The 14,668-nt window shown below is 39.0% G+C and overlaps 1 protein-coding gene across 2 annotated transcripts in view; it reads right to left on the bottom strand.

Annotated features, from left to right (window-relative positions):
- Window positions 1-14,668, bottom strand: part of LOC124226385 (24-hydroxycholesterol 7-alpha-hydroxylase) — a 91,548-nt gene that overhangs the window by 12,075 nt on the left and 64,805 nt on the right. The window contains exons 9-11 of one of the 2 annotated variants that reach the window (XM_046639610.1): window positions 8,419-8,514; window positions 7,472-7,560; window positions 4,705-6,896 (exon numbers count right to left, since the gene is read on the bottom strand). In XM_046639610.1, the coding sequence (XP_046495566.1) occupies window positions 6,884-6,896; window positions 7,472-7,560; window positions 8,419-8,514 (198 nt within the window). In that variant the 3' untranslated portion in view covers window positions 4,705-6,883. Of the gene's footprint in view, window positions 1-4,704; window positions 6,897-7,471; window positions 7,561-8,418; window positions 8,515-14,668 lie in introns of those variants that run through there. The other variant, XM_046639609.1, reaches the window with a different exon arrangement.

Genomic DNA, 14,668 nt, shown 5'->3' with positions numbered 1-14,668 from the left:
GAGTGCTAAAAAAAAAAAAAAAAAAATGAAAGAATTAGGGGAAATTAATGATTTTAGTTTTAGATGTCTTGATTTTGAGACTGAATCTCTCTCTCTTGCTTTTAACAAGAAAATCTGTCTCTTTTTTCCTACTAGAAGTCACTGTGGGCAGTGCCAGCCTGGGCTGGAAAACTGCCACTGTTGCCAGGAGCAGGGGCTCTGAAGTATATTCCTAGTTGCTACCAGCTGCAGCTTATGAAAAGAGAATGATCTGGCCCTGGAATTCAGAGAAGGCAGCATGCAGACATACTTTCACAGGCATCCTTCATTGAAGCATGGCTGTTCGAGTTAAAGGGAAAGTACCTTTCCCACAACTTCAGACCCCGAAGAAATCTTGTAGGAAAATAAAATCAATTTGGTGGCAGGAGGAAAAATAATCCAGACCAGCAGTTCTCAAACTTTAGCGTGCATCAGAATCACCTGGAGGGCTTGTAAAAACACAGATGGCTGGGCCCCACTTCCAAAGTTTCTGATTCAGTGGGTCGGGGGAAGGGCCTAAGAGTTGGCATTTTTTACAAGCTTCCAGGTACTGGTACTACTGGTGGTCTGGGGATTATACTTGAAGAACCACTGATCTAGAGAAACTTGACAAGGAGAAACGGGAAAAAATATGTTAAAAGATCTAGTTTATCGAACCTTTTAGTTTTACCATACAAAATTATAATTACAGAGAGTATCTCAGCTAGACATGAACACTACGGCTACGGTAGCAAACTTGTGACTGGGAATGATGGTGTGGGTGTAGCTGGTAAAGTGAAGAGGTTGATGTTTATATTAAGCAAGACGAAAAACCCAGAATAAAATGGAAAGAGAAGAATGGGATAAGGGTAAGTTGGAAGAGAAGGAAAAGAAGAAAACACATGAAGAAGGGAAGAGAACGGGAAATATTTAGAAGGGGGAAAGGAGGCGAGAAAGCAGAGAAGAAAGGACTGGAGAACCTCAGCCCTTCTTCACTGGAGATACTGTTTTCTGTTTCATTGGGAAGATGAGAACTGGCTCCTGGTCGGGGGGTATTGTCTCAAGTCACTGTTGTTCAGAGTTGCAGCCAGGATTGTTCTAATGGTGATTCTACAGCTACTCCTCCTAGAAGCGAAGCCCCCATACGTATGAGCTAGAAATTGGTATCTTTCAAGAAAAGGGCAAAGGAACAGTACTGACTTCATTAAGTATTCACCAAATAGAAATGATCTCATGGTATATTTTAAATTCCAGACCTTCCAGGAAATATTCAAGAAGTGACATTTGCTTTTGTTTTGGTTGTGACATACCCAAAGTAAATGAAACTCAGCCCCTTTACAGAGCACAAGCTGTTTAGAAAGCTATTGTGTGTGGTGGGTGTATGTTAACACACTATTTCATGGAATTCAATAAATCTTGAAAGAAAACTTTTGCTTTTATGGAAATTATATTACTTAGGATGCTTTTGGTTGCAAGTGACAGAAAACCCACATCAGACTGGTTTCTCTGTTGAAGGGAATGCATTGCTTTATGTGCCTGAAAAATCCGGAGTTGGTAACAGGCCTTAGGCAGAGATCACTCCAGCAGCTCAGCAATGCTACCACGGAGCCAGGTGGCCTCTGCTGCCCCGCTCTATGTACCAACTTCATCCTAACATCATCTACTTTAGTCTCAAAATAGCTGACAACAGTTTCTGGGGCCAAGTGCTTTCCTTACTCACATCCTAGAGGGAATGATTATTTTTGACCCAGAAGTCTCAACAGAAACCCTTGTAGTTAATTGTACTGCTTAAAGCATATGCCAACACCTACAGCAATAAGGTGGGGAGGGGATAGGGATGGAATGTGCGGATTGGCTTAGGGAACAGTGCTCCACTCCTATAGAGCTGCCGGTGGAATAACCACCCCAGAATCCCATGGATCTCCATTAAATTAGGGCTTTTAGAAAAGGAGGAGAAGGCATTAGGTGATGGGGAATTAAAATCCTATGGGCAATACAGTGATACAGTTTTAATTCCAGTCCTCGTTCCTGGGAACTTCAGTTCCTCTCTCTGAACAGCTGACTCCTAACTTAATCAAGAGCAGTCACTGAGTTTGAGGAGGGGAGAAGACCCATCCAAAAAAAATGGGGAGTGGGTGGGAGATAGCCAGTGCAAAGAGCCCCTTCTCTCCACAGATACAAACCCTGCCCAGCTGTTCTGTGTGCCACGGAGGGGCTGAAGATCTATTTTGTAAATAAAAGGAAAAGAAGGTCCCTTCTGAAATTTTTGCTCAGAAATGAGTATGTTTTATTCTAGAAGCACTTTGACCTACGTATCAAAAATCACTCTCGAATTGCTGCTTCTGTTCTTGACGGACAAATCTTAGCCTTATAATGAAGAGTCAAAATGAAATGGCTGGGAAAGAGATGAGCGCAATTTTGCGTATGGTTTCTGTGCTCCTCTGAGTGAGTCACTGCTTCTTAGCAAAGCAGAAAGAAGAGAGAAGCACGGCTAAAACTGAATAAAGGTTTCCGGCAGCCTGGCTCAGTCCTGGAATTAACCATATCCACCCTTCCCACTCTCATTCCGAACCATTTTTATGCACCTTCCAGGACACGTGCACACCATAGTGAAAATGTTAGGAAACAATCATATAGGGACATACAGTTCATTCAATTCTACTGAACAACGAGATTTGAGGTGATGCATTTGTTTATGTAACAAATTCCTCAGAATTAATCAAGTTTGCAACTTCTCATGAAATCCATGGGGACGTGAGTTTGCTCACTCCCCAAAAGCAATCAGCTACTTCTAAGCATAAAAGGGAGAAAAGCTACTTCCAGTACGTCTCAAATACAAGATTGTGCAAGGGTATTTTACAGAACAAAGCACAATTATTAAAATGACATTATCTTTAATATAAGCATATAGAAACAACTGTGCCCAGAGCTTCACAAACACTAAATATATGGTTGCCTTGCTATCAGTAGCATGCAGGTACGTCACATACCTCTGAGCGCTTAATTTGTTTCTCCCCTCAAAGTTTGATATCACTGCCCCTGGGGAAGGTGTGCTTTCTTCCAGGCTGTTTACTGATTATTCTCATCTCGTTCCTACGGCCTTTTCTAATGCCCCTTCCCCTGAACGCCGACGGCAGTTATGATGTATATGAGTCATCTGGCATTTCTCAAGAGCCATCCGGTGCTGTTAAGCAGGGCTTGTTTCTCATGTTGCTATGTCTAATCTCCCAACCACATTATAAGCTATTCAGGAGTGTTTATGTGCCTTTGAATCTCCCTGGTGTTTAATAAAGTGACTTGAGTTAGACTATAAGGTCCTTGAGGAAAGGGGCTTCATCCACTATTTTGTTTTTCAAGGTAACTCCTAGATCCCTACCCTGACATGTAGCATATACTTGATAAATATTTATTGAATACAAGAATAATCACATTCATACTAGGTGCTCAAGAGATATTCGTTAGGTTGAATAATAATATTACTAATCTACTATCAGCTGGACCTACGTTTGAATTAATTTTCCAATATCTGTTTGATTTTCATTAGTAATTCAAGACAAGTTTATGACTTTGTGTGTACAAACAAGTAGAAATCACCATTTCTATTTCCGAGGAATCTATGCTTCGTTTCCATTTCTCAAGTACTGCAACCTTAGTCTTCTTACACCCTCTTATCCAAGCGTGCCTTTGTAAGCGGGGTTATCTTGCCAAAGATCAGGGCTATTGTTTTCCACTGGAATTTACCCGTATCAATTAGCACAATGATACAGCTAACCAGGCATGCTCTTGCAGGGATGGGAACCAAAAAAACTCACGGCTCTTGGCTCTGGTGTACATTCCAGGGTGTGGTATAGCAAGCACATCCTTTTCTGCTCAGATCATCAACTCTCAGAGACCCACTCAACACTAGAGAGCCCCTGTCCAACTCCTCCATTTAAATTCATAGTCGAAGAGGAGAATGTCCACTATAATGAGGCTCTTCATTTTGAATGCTACCATTACTGAAGAAGTCTAGTAGTTCATGCTGCTTCCTCCTGTCAGTTTTTCTGCAAAACTACCAGACTTCTCCAGCAATGGAATTACCGGGAAGAGTTCCCTTCCTGTGTGGCCCCAGGAGCTTCCCAGTTACAGGGTAGTGCCTAGCAAGGCCTTCCTCCTCCAAATGTATTTTCAGAACTCCCACCGTTTGGAAGAGGTACCACAGTTCTTCCATTCTGATTTTTGGTTGGCAGCTGATGGCAGCGCTGAGTACTTATTTAGTAAATTTGTCATAACTTTCTGTGTTAGTTGTGAGAGGGGCTCTCATACTGCCTCAGTGGCCTGAACTCCAAGAGGTGACAGCTGTGAGGCCACAAGACTGTGTTCATGACGATCTTGGATCGTTAGCTACTTTCAGGCAACTTTCTCTGACTCACTGAGTGTTTGGTGCATGAGAAAATAAGTTGGCTCCTGGCATACAAACTAAGAATGGATGCAGTTTTCTGCAGATTATACTAAGGGTTTGTGGGATTAAATTTCTAGTGCAAAGATCTATCTTGGTATACATTGTCCAGATGAAGTCATTCACTTTCCTGAACAATTTTCTGTTTTGTCTGTCTTTAAAAACAAAATGTTTTATGGGTTGGCTGTTTAAAATAAATAACTAAATAACTAAAGAAAAATTAAAGACTTTTAAAAATAGAACGTTAATAGAAAACTAGACTAAGGAGATTTATGTTTATTAAGTCATATTTATTCGACATTCATGTTTAACTTATGGATTTTGGTTATATGAACACATTTTGCTACACTTCAAATTCAAAAGTTTTCAAAGGAAAGCAACATCTTGTCCCCAAACTTGGTCCCACTCCTGATTTCTCTATTGCCTCCATCTCTTCCAGTTACCTAGATTCAAAGCCACAGTCTTCCTCAAATCCTCCCTCTAATTATTTTCCATATCTGGTAGATTTTACTACTCCATATGTCTCACATGGAATATTAGCATGACCATATAACCTAAATTATGCCCCACTCGAATCCACTCTACCCTACACCTTTTAACACTTAGTGCCTTGGGAGCTGTGAGCCAACTCCAAAAACAGGTATTAAGGGGCCTTCCCAATTGGGCTAATGTACCTTTTCAGTCTTACTTCCCACCACTACCTGTAATCTGGTTCCAATAGCAGGAAAACCATGACCCCCTAACCTACATACTCCTGTACTTAACGACCTCTTGCTCACTCTATTTCCTCAGTCTGGAAGTTCATTCAGCCCTTCAAAGGCCACTTTGCCCAGGAAATCTAAGATCACCCTCACCAGACGAACCCTCTCTCTTAAATCTCCACAGTGTGGTGCTCAGGCATCTCTCATCCTGCATTCCTTGCCTTTATTTATGAACTTGTTATCCTCCTTGCCTTCTCCTAGATATCATCTCCTGAGGGCTGAGAACATGTCTTACTCTAACCCGAAGCTCCTGCAGTCCCCAGGACACTGCCTTCCATATAGTAAGAGCCCAGTCCATTCAAAAATGTACAGTTTCTGTATAAATAAGATGCTATTGATGGAGTTGAAATGTCTTGGTTCCCTTCTATTGTAAACTTTACTGTCAAACTCAAGCAAATGTCTATCAGCATCAAAAGATACAGTAATGTCATAACAGCCCCTCCTAGAAACAACAGTCATTAGTTAACCCTTGACCATTGGCCCATACTACATGCTTCACTGCAAAGTATTTCAGTTCTTGGTTTAAAATACTCTTAGCTCAAAAATGGTTATAATAAACTCTTTAGCTGCTATTGGGAACATATGTAAAGGGACCTGAAAAAAGGAACATCTATTGTTTTTAGAAGAGCTGCTTTTAGAACATTGATACTTTCATAGGAGACAAAAATAATAAATGTGTTACTGGTTTACGAACTGGTTCCCTGAAGTCAAAGTAATATGTGAGACAGGATGAGCATGATGGGTTTTTGTTGTTATTATTGTTTTTGTTTGTTGTCCTATGCCCCTAAAGTATCTGACACTCAATTACAATGTTTAACTTTGGAGTTTTTTGGTGGGTATGGCAGCATGCCTTCAGCTCTAAACAATGGAATGTCCAACTCAAACTGTCTTAAAAAATAATGACACTTAAAATCTAACATAACAGGATGTAGAAGAGTTCCTCAAAACCAATGATTCACTGACACAATGACATCACATGGCCCAGGTTCTTTCCATATCTCTGCTCTGCTGTCCACAAACTCTGCACCATCATAAGGCTTCTGCTGCTTGAACTCGCTGTGAGTAACAACTGGGGCCACCTGCTTTCTTGTCCATATTCAGTGGGAGAGGACAGAATGAGCCTCTCTCCTAACCGTGGAAGAAAAGTCCTTTCAGTCTGATTGGTCAGTTTAGGTCAACTACCTACCCCTGGACAAACAGTTGTCTCCAGGGAAATTATAGGCACTAATATGCTTACCTTCAGACTCCTAGAATAAATTCTAAAAAGGAAGATAGACTTCCCATGGTTGGCTAAGACTAATTAAAACCATTTTGGGGGAGGTGAAAATTACTAAAAGCATACTGATAATACAAAACATAAAACAAAGGAGGGGCAGAATGGATGCTGTGGAGTAAGTCATAATTGCAAAGATGGATTGGTATTACTGTTCAAACAATGAAGACGATCGACTTCTTCAGTTAAGAAGCTACAATTTTTCCAAAATAAGATTTTTAAATGACTTGGACATTCACTGAGTGAGATTTTGTTACAAACAGGTACGAACATTTCTCCTACAGAATCATCAGCAGTGAAGAAATGCGACTTATTTAATGTAGACGGTAAGTTTTATGAAGTACGGGACCATGTCCATCGTCCTCAGTGCTCGATCTCTGATGCTTAGCAGAGGGCCTGGCACAGGTGAGATGTTCAAAAACAGTTTCTGATTGAGTGAATAAACATTAAATATCTTTCATTAAATGAAGTACACTTTCCCTAGAACAGAGCATCACACCCAAGGGGAGTCCTGGGTGCCAGATTAATTTAATTATAAAAGGTACCAAAGGAAAATTTTTATAGATCCAAAATAACCCAATAAACAAAAACCATCTAGTAAGCTGCTGTGATGCTCCAAGCTAAAGATGTTCTATAATCCCAGCAAATGTCCACAATAATGTAGTTAAAGAGGTATTATATTTCTATCTTTATCTTTAAAAAAGGTAGAACTCAAACCACTTCAAATTATATGAAAGCTGAGCATTTTAAACATAAGTGCTGTTTTCATCTGGCAGCTGCAACTGTGATATTTTTTAAGAGGTCTCCTATCAGAAGCTACTTTAGACATTCCTGCAAAGACATCACACAATACAACTGGCCAACCAAACAAAAGCTGGTCTCCTGGATTTCTCTAAACTTTGATAATAAAGAAAAGAGGGACTAAGCCACAGCTTTCCCCCCCCCCGAGCCGCATCTTTCTGCAGACTTTCTGGATAAATGTGGCCCCGCTGTCTCACTGACCTTCCAGGACACTGGTACCTCCCTCTTCCAAATGCCATGAAGTAGTCCAAGAAAGCATGCTTCTCTAAATCTGCCTTTTTCCAACGTTCCTGTGGGAAGAAAGCATTCTTTTTTCCAAATCAGTCTTATATAAATAAGCTTAACTTTATTTCTCTAGGCTAAAAATGACCTTGTACAGCTAATCCTCGAATATAAAGTTGCAGGGTTGTTGGTAATTTTTTCCAACCTGTTATTAATATCAGACACAATTGTGTTTTTGGAACGTGAACTAATAAATAAAAAGGTTTAAAAAGAATTCTGTTAAGTGGTAAATGTAAATGATAACGTAAATCAACCACAGAATTGACCTCAGAAGAGGAAGAATATTTATAATAAGGCCTCAGGCTCCATTATAAATTTGCCCTTGGTAATAAGTTTAGTAACAAGACACTGACAGCCTTGCTTGTTGCAGAAAGCTTGGGATGTAGAAGGAATCTATCTGGATGCCATTTTGACAGTTTTACCTAAAGGCAGGGAATGGACTAAACGACCTCTTAAAATTCTATTCAAGCTTGTAACTTGCCAATTCTAAGAACAATCAGGACACAGTTTTAATTTGCTTCATTTTTGTTTTTTTGTACTCCTTGGAAACCAATTAACAGAAGCAACTGCCTGAAGAACATGGAATAAATCTTCTATCAGGACCAGGCATATTTACTTTAACATGCCCTGCTGGTTTCAGATAAAAATTTATTTTAAAGTTGGTGAAGCTTATTCCAAAAACTTTTCTATCTGATCATAAGCGTTATACTATCTATATTACAAATCTAATTTGTACTTTGTAGCCTTTGTTCCTAGAGAAATATGGCTGCTTAATAATATAGTCCTAGTTAGTTTATGAATTCATACCCCTGGCATAAAAACAAATTAAAATTAAAGGACAATGTATATTGAAAGAGATAACTTACAGGTTTGAACGATTCAGGTTCAGGAAAATGCTTTGCGTTTCTATGTAGCCAAAATGGAGACAACACCAACAAGTCACCAGAAGGAACAGTGTAATTCTAGGATAGAAAAATCAGTTCCAAGTTATTTTTTGAAATCTGCTTTAAAGAGAGTGGGGGGTCATTAAAAATAATGCTATAATTATATGGCAAAGAAGACATACACGTTTTATAATCAATGGCAAGAAAATCTAACTCCTTCCTGGATGGATTGTTTCTATTTTCCATCTTAGGCAATGGCTGATTTCTAATTCTGATAATTAGTTACAGGTACATATATGTTTGGTTACATGGGGAAAAATATTAGATAAATGTGATAACTTTAGAAATTAGTATGAATCCACTGGAATGCACTGTTTATGCTCGGTTTGGGGATTTGCAGCAGTGGTGTGGGTGGGATGTTTTGATGTCCTATATTGGACGGGGCTATGGATGTCCTGTCCCTGGGAACACTCCCGATAGTGTCAGGGCAGGGCAGTGGATTCTTTTTTGTTTCACTCCAGTAGCAGCTGTTAGAGCAGAAAGAATATGAAGACAACTGGTTAGGAAGGCAGAGGAAAAAGCAAGTGTTGTGCATTTACTTGGCTGGATTTGTTTGAGGTCACGATGGTTGTGGGACTGAGGATAAGCAGTGTGATACTTCAAGCAGCAAAGTCTGCCTTACCTTCCCCATCCACGTTATATTGGATTTTTATGATATATAAACTATACCAAGAACTAAAAACCGCTTCACAAAATCACCCTCACTTCACCATGTTCAGCAATCACAGGACAAAAGAGCTCTCCCATGGTGTGTGACCACTAGGCAGCTACCTACTTTAACGAGGAGAAGACACGTTATTATTAACTCCCACTGCCAATCACTGGAAGCCACATCTATTTAACTCTGCATAATTGTGAAATGTCCTCAGGATATCTGCAAAACACTTACTTTAAGTTCATGTATCTAGAACATTAGCACCTCACAATTAAAAACATGTCTTTTTATGGTAGCAGGAAGGGGGGGCATGGAGAGTGGTCATCATCTTTAATCCAGGAGAACCCCTGTCAGCCCCAATGGGAGCTGTGTATTGCTTGAGTTTGGTAATTTCAGTACCAGGATTGCTGGAGGGGTCAGACCCAGAACCGGGAAGAGAGCGAGGCTTCTGCTGGTGCCCTCTTACCATTTTTAAAGTGGAAAGAGACTTGTGAGATCCCAATCCTGTGTGTTCGTTCTACCTCTGCTGGAACTGAAGTGGGAGCTCCGAAATCAGCTGCGGAGGGCCCTGATATGTTAGGGGGCAGGACTGAGGGCAGCCGTGGGACAGGCCTCCAGTCAGGGCAATTGCTGTCCTTCCCCTCCCCACCCCATAGTCCTCTTCAGTGGCTGTTGATCTAGGACCCTACTTGGAGACTGCTGACTGCTGCAGCCTACAAAGCAGGCGAGTAGAGGAAGACTTCAAGTGGGGCCTCAGTAACAGCATTAACGTTAGCAACAGAGAGGAGACCAGAAAGAAGTTCCTGTTGCAGCCGCGAATGCCAGGCTGATGAATGGCATAAAAGAATGTGAGAGCTGGCTGTATCAAAGGAACCCTCTGAGCAGATGGACATCATCAAGCCCAGTCTAAACAGTCCCTGTCATTGTTTACATGACAAAAAGAAAGATCAAGAGGGAGACAAAACAGCCATAGGACCGGAACACAGATCACTGGCAAAGGGAAGTCATAACTTCTACACGCACAGTAACTGCATCTCTCATGCAGGCAGAATTGAACAGGGATACTGTAAGGCCAAACGAGCTTCTTCTGCTAGTCTGGAGATGGGACTTTCTTAAAGAAGGAAGAAAAGGCAGGACTTTTTGTTGTAACTCAAGAACGATGCTGAGAACAAAGTGGGTGCAAGGAATGTAGAATCTTGAAGAGAAAGGAGGTTTTGCATAAAGGCAAAGCATCTATCCTAGGAGGTCCAAAGCACAGGCCTTCTCTCCTAGCTCTTGGCCAGGAGCTTGGTTGGTGTCAGTGGTTAAAAAATAATACTTTAAAAATTAAAGAGTATACTCTTGTGTGTGATAAAAAACTGTTCCCTATAGCAGGGGACATGAACAGACATTTCTCCAAAGAAGATATATGGATGGCCAATAGACAATGAAAAGATGCTCGTCATCACTAATCATCAGGGAAATGCAAATCAAAACTACACTAAGATATCACCTTACACCTGTTAGAATGGCAAAAATATCCAAAACCAAGACTGACAAATGTTGGAGAGGCTGTGGAGAAAAGGGAACCCTCATACACTGTTGGTGGGAATGCAAACTGGTGCAGCCACTATGGAAAACAGTATGGAGATTCCTCAAAAAGTTAAGAATAGAAATACCTTATGACCCAGCCATCCCACTACTGGGTATCTATCCTAAGAACCCGAAATCAGCAATTCCAAAGGTTCCATGCACCCCTATGTTCATCGCAGCATTATTCACAATAGCCAAGTCATGGAACCAACCTAAGTGCCCAGCAACTGATGATTGGATAAAGAAGATGTGGTATATATATACAATGGAATACTACTCAGCCATAAAAAAGGACAAAGTCGTCCCATTCACAACAACATGGATAGACCTTGAGGGTATTATGTTGAGTGAAATAAGCCAGACAGAGAAAGACGAACTCTATATGACTCCACTCATAGGTGGTAGTTAACACATGGACAAAGAGAACTGATCGGTGGTTGCCAGGGGAAAGGAGGGTGGGGGGAGGGCACTAGGGGTGAAGTGGTGTACCTACAACATGACTAATAATGATGTACAACTGTAATTTCACAAGGATGTTAACTTTCATAACCTTAATAAAAAACAAACAAAAAACTGTTCCCTATAAAAATTTTGGAATATTCAGAAAAATAGAAAAAACTAGAAAAGGAAACAACCAGAGTGTTGACAACAAAAGACAGTCATCAATTGGCTAGACTTCCCTCCAGCACTTTTAACTAACATTAGTTTAGCTCTTTTGTTATAGCTGTTAATCATAATTTTTATCCTATTGAACAATCAATTTTTGAACCTTATTTTGTTCACTTAACATTATAGCATAAGTATTTTTTTCTTTTTATTGTATACTCATTGTGAGTAATTTTCTCTCCAATGGCTGTTTAATCTTTCATCGGGTAAATTAAACCACAATCAATTTAACAATTCTCTATTTTTTCTATAATAAATAGTGCCATCATGAGCATCTTCTCTGTTGCCAATCTTCCTTTTTTTTTTTTCTCCCCAAAGCCCCAGTACATAGTAGTATATCCTAATTCTGACTCATTCTAGTTCTTCTATGTGGGATGCTGCCAACACAACATGGCTTGATTAGCGATGCTAGGTCCACGCCCAGGATCTGAACCGAGGAACCCTGGCCCACAGAAGTGGAGTGTGTGAACTTAACCACTTGGCCATGGGGCTGGCCCCTAAAATCTTTTAACACAGGTGTTCAGAAGACATAGGACACAGATATTTTTAAGGCTATTAATACACGTTGCTCAATTGTTTCCTCAAGTTTTGTAGCAAATGTTTCCAATTACAATTTATGAGTGTCAATTTCATTGCCCTCTTATCTGCTAATCTGACATTTTTAATAGGTTATTTTTGATTTCTACTTAAAATGTTATGTTTTTGTTTAGCATTTTCCATGTTGTTATTTTTTCTATACACTTTTGTGCTCATGTCCTGTCCTCATTAACTTATGTAATACCGGTGCTTTATTTACTGATCTGTGAATCTTTTAAGTATTAAAATTATTTACCCTTGTGTTGCATTTACATTGACATTTATTCCCAATATTTGGTTTACATTTAACTTAGGTTATACTTAAAAACAGAAGATGTGTTACATTTGATACGCTGCATTCAAATCTGTTCACCTGCTTCGTGGTTTTGCTGATTAATCCAAAGCTTACGCAGCCCTCTTCTCTCTACAACTGTGGCTCTCACAAGTGGTTTAGGGACTTCCGGGAGTCCCCAAAACCTTTCAGAGGAGCTGTCAGGTCAAAAATCATTCCTGGGTAAGAGATTCATTCAAAGTATAGGATAGACTAGTGTATTTTAATGTAACGGAGCAAAAAATTCATTGATATATTTTCAGATTGCAACAAACCTTTGAGAAATTACCAGTGTTGAGTTTCAGTGTAGTATCAAAGAACAGCCACAAATAGCTGAAAAGCTAATGAAATACTCCTTCTTTTCCAGTTACACGTCTGTGGGAGGCTGGATTTTCTTCATTTCCATCAATGGGAAACATTATATCATAACAGATTGACTACAGACACTTATGTAGAAATCCAGATGTCTTCAATTAGCAAGGCATTAGATAAATTTGCAAAAATTTAAAATGATGCTATTCTTCCACATTTTTTTCTTTATACCTTCTTTACTGAAAACATGTATCTTACTTTCCTTGAACACGAAGATATTTTCCTTATTAATTTTTAGTAGCTTTAATTATATATATTAATTAGAATTTTTAACCCTTACAGACCTTAGTGAAAACTAAAAAGTAAACAAGTATGAACTGTATTTTATATTAGCATAGCATTCTACACGCTTATCATAATTTCTAGAAACATGCTACACCATAGCACAATTTTTAATAAAATACAAGACATATTTACTAATAGACCCAAACACCTTTTACTTTCTTTGTAATAAGAAGATAAAAGTAGATAAACTTAGACATGTTTAGTGATAATGTTTCAGTATTTTATCCTATTTGAAAATGACCCAGATATCCAATGAATTGTTTTATCATTTATTTTAGCCTAGCAAAACTTCAATGTTTCAAGTTACCAAAGAGATTTTGGAAGCTATGTTAAGTACTTGTCATAAACCATAATTATTGTTAAATGTTTATCTCTAAACTTTTATCTCACTTACATCTAGACCATTTGTTTGTAACAATAATATTTAGATTACTCAGAAAAACTTAATGTGATGTTAAAGCAGTTAGCCATCATCTTAGGTTGTTTTAAGTACATACATTGTAACACAGAATCATTGTTGAAAAGTTTCACCAAAAACTTTTACCCTCTTAAAATTTATTAAGTTTAACTGTTTCCAATAATTACTTAGATTGCCTATAAAGACTTTGAGACATCAGACAAAATCAGTTATCATTCTAAGCTATTATTTTGCTGACAAATTTATAATAGGGACAACATGAGCTTATTTGACTAGTAAACCTAGGCTGTATGTCTGCATCATATCCAATTCTGGTAACTCTGAGGACATGCCTATTTTAATCAAACCAACAAGCTTAAATAAGCTTTTATTTACCAAAGATTATTTCATATCATGTTAACTTGAAAGACATGTGAGTTAGTTTCTACTACATTTAGAAATAATTTATGTAAGCTCTTACTTTAAGCCAATTAAATAGAGCTCTTAATTTTGGCCATACCATCTGGAGGTAAAATATCACAGACATATAACATAGATATAGACATGCATGAGCACACAGGGAGACATATAGCTTCTATTAATGTTTTATGAATCAGGTGCAATACAAAGCTTCCTAGTTTATGAGAAACATCTGCATTTCAAAGAACGGCAGTAAGGTCCTAGAGAAGATGGGAGTAGAAAATTTACGTCATAAAGGCACAGAGAAAGCAGTCAAGTTCTCTTCAAGATGGAGTTTCCAGGCCATATTTGCCTTATCAGTTTCTAATGTCTCAATATCTCAATTTAATTGCAGCCTGAGCCACGGTCTTAAGTCTACTCATTATTCTTTTTTGTATTTCCTTTTTAATTTGGTCTTTTCATAGGTAAGAACAAAACAATTATGATGAGACCTCTCTAAAAATTTTTTCCAATTTAGTTTTTCTAATTTAAGCGATCCATCATCTGGCACAGTGATGAGTAGGATCTTACCAGTGACGCAAACAAATAAGCCTTTTTTATGGCCTAACCATGGATGCAAGAGGCGTCCCCAAAAGAGAGTGCAAAAGAAGCAGCCCTCACAAGATCCAGAAAGGTCACTCCCAAAAATAGTCTAATAAAGCACAGACCTTCATTGCAAGGCAGTTAGTGAACAAGCAACGAACAGTGAGATGACAAAGGCCCTTCATGAAAGCACTTGGGACCCCTTATGACAAACTCCTCTGAAAGCTGACACAGCCAGACAAACAGAGTGCGTCTCGGAACCCCAGTCTATTTGACTGGCCACCAAGATACATGCTGGTATCTGCACCCTCCAGAT

Source organism: Equus quagga, chromosome 15, assembly GCF_021613505.1.
Source record: "Equus quagga isolate Etosha38 chromosome 15, UCLA_HA_Equagga_1.0, whole genome shotgun sequence".
In the NCBI taxonomy this organism is placed as follows: Eukaryota; Metazoa; Chordata; class Mammalia; order Perissodactyla; family Equidae; genus Equus; species Equus quagga.
This window is presented reverse-complemented; position numbering and strand designations above follow the sequence as displayed.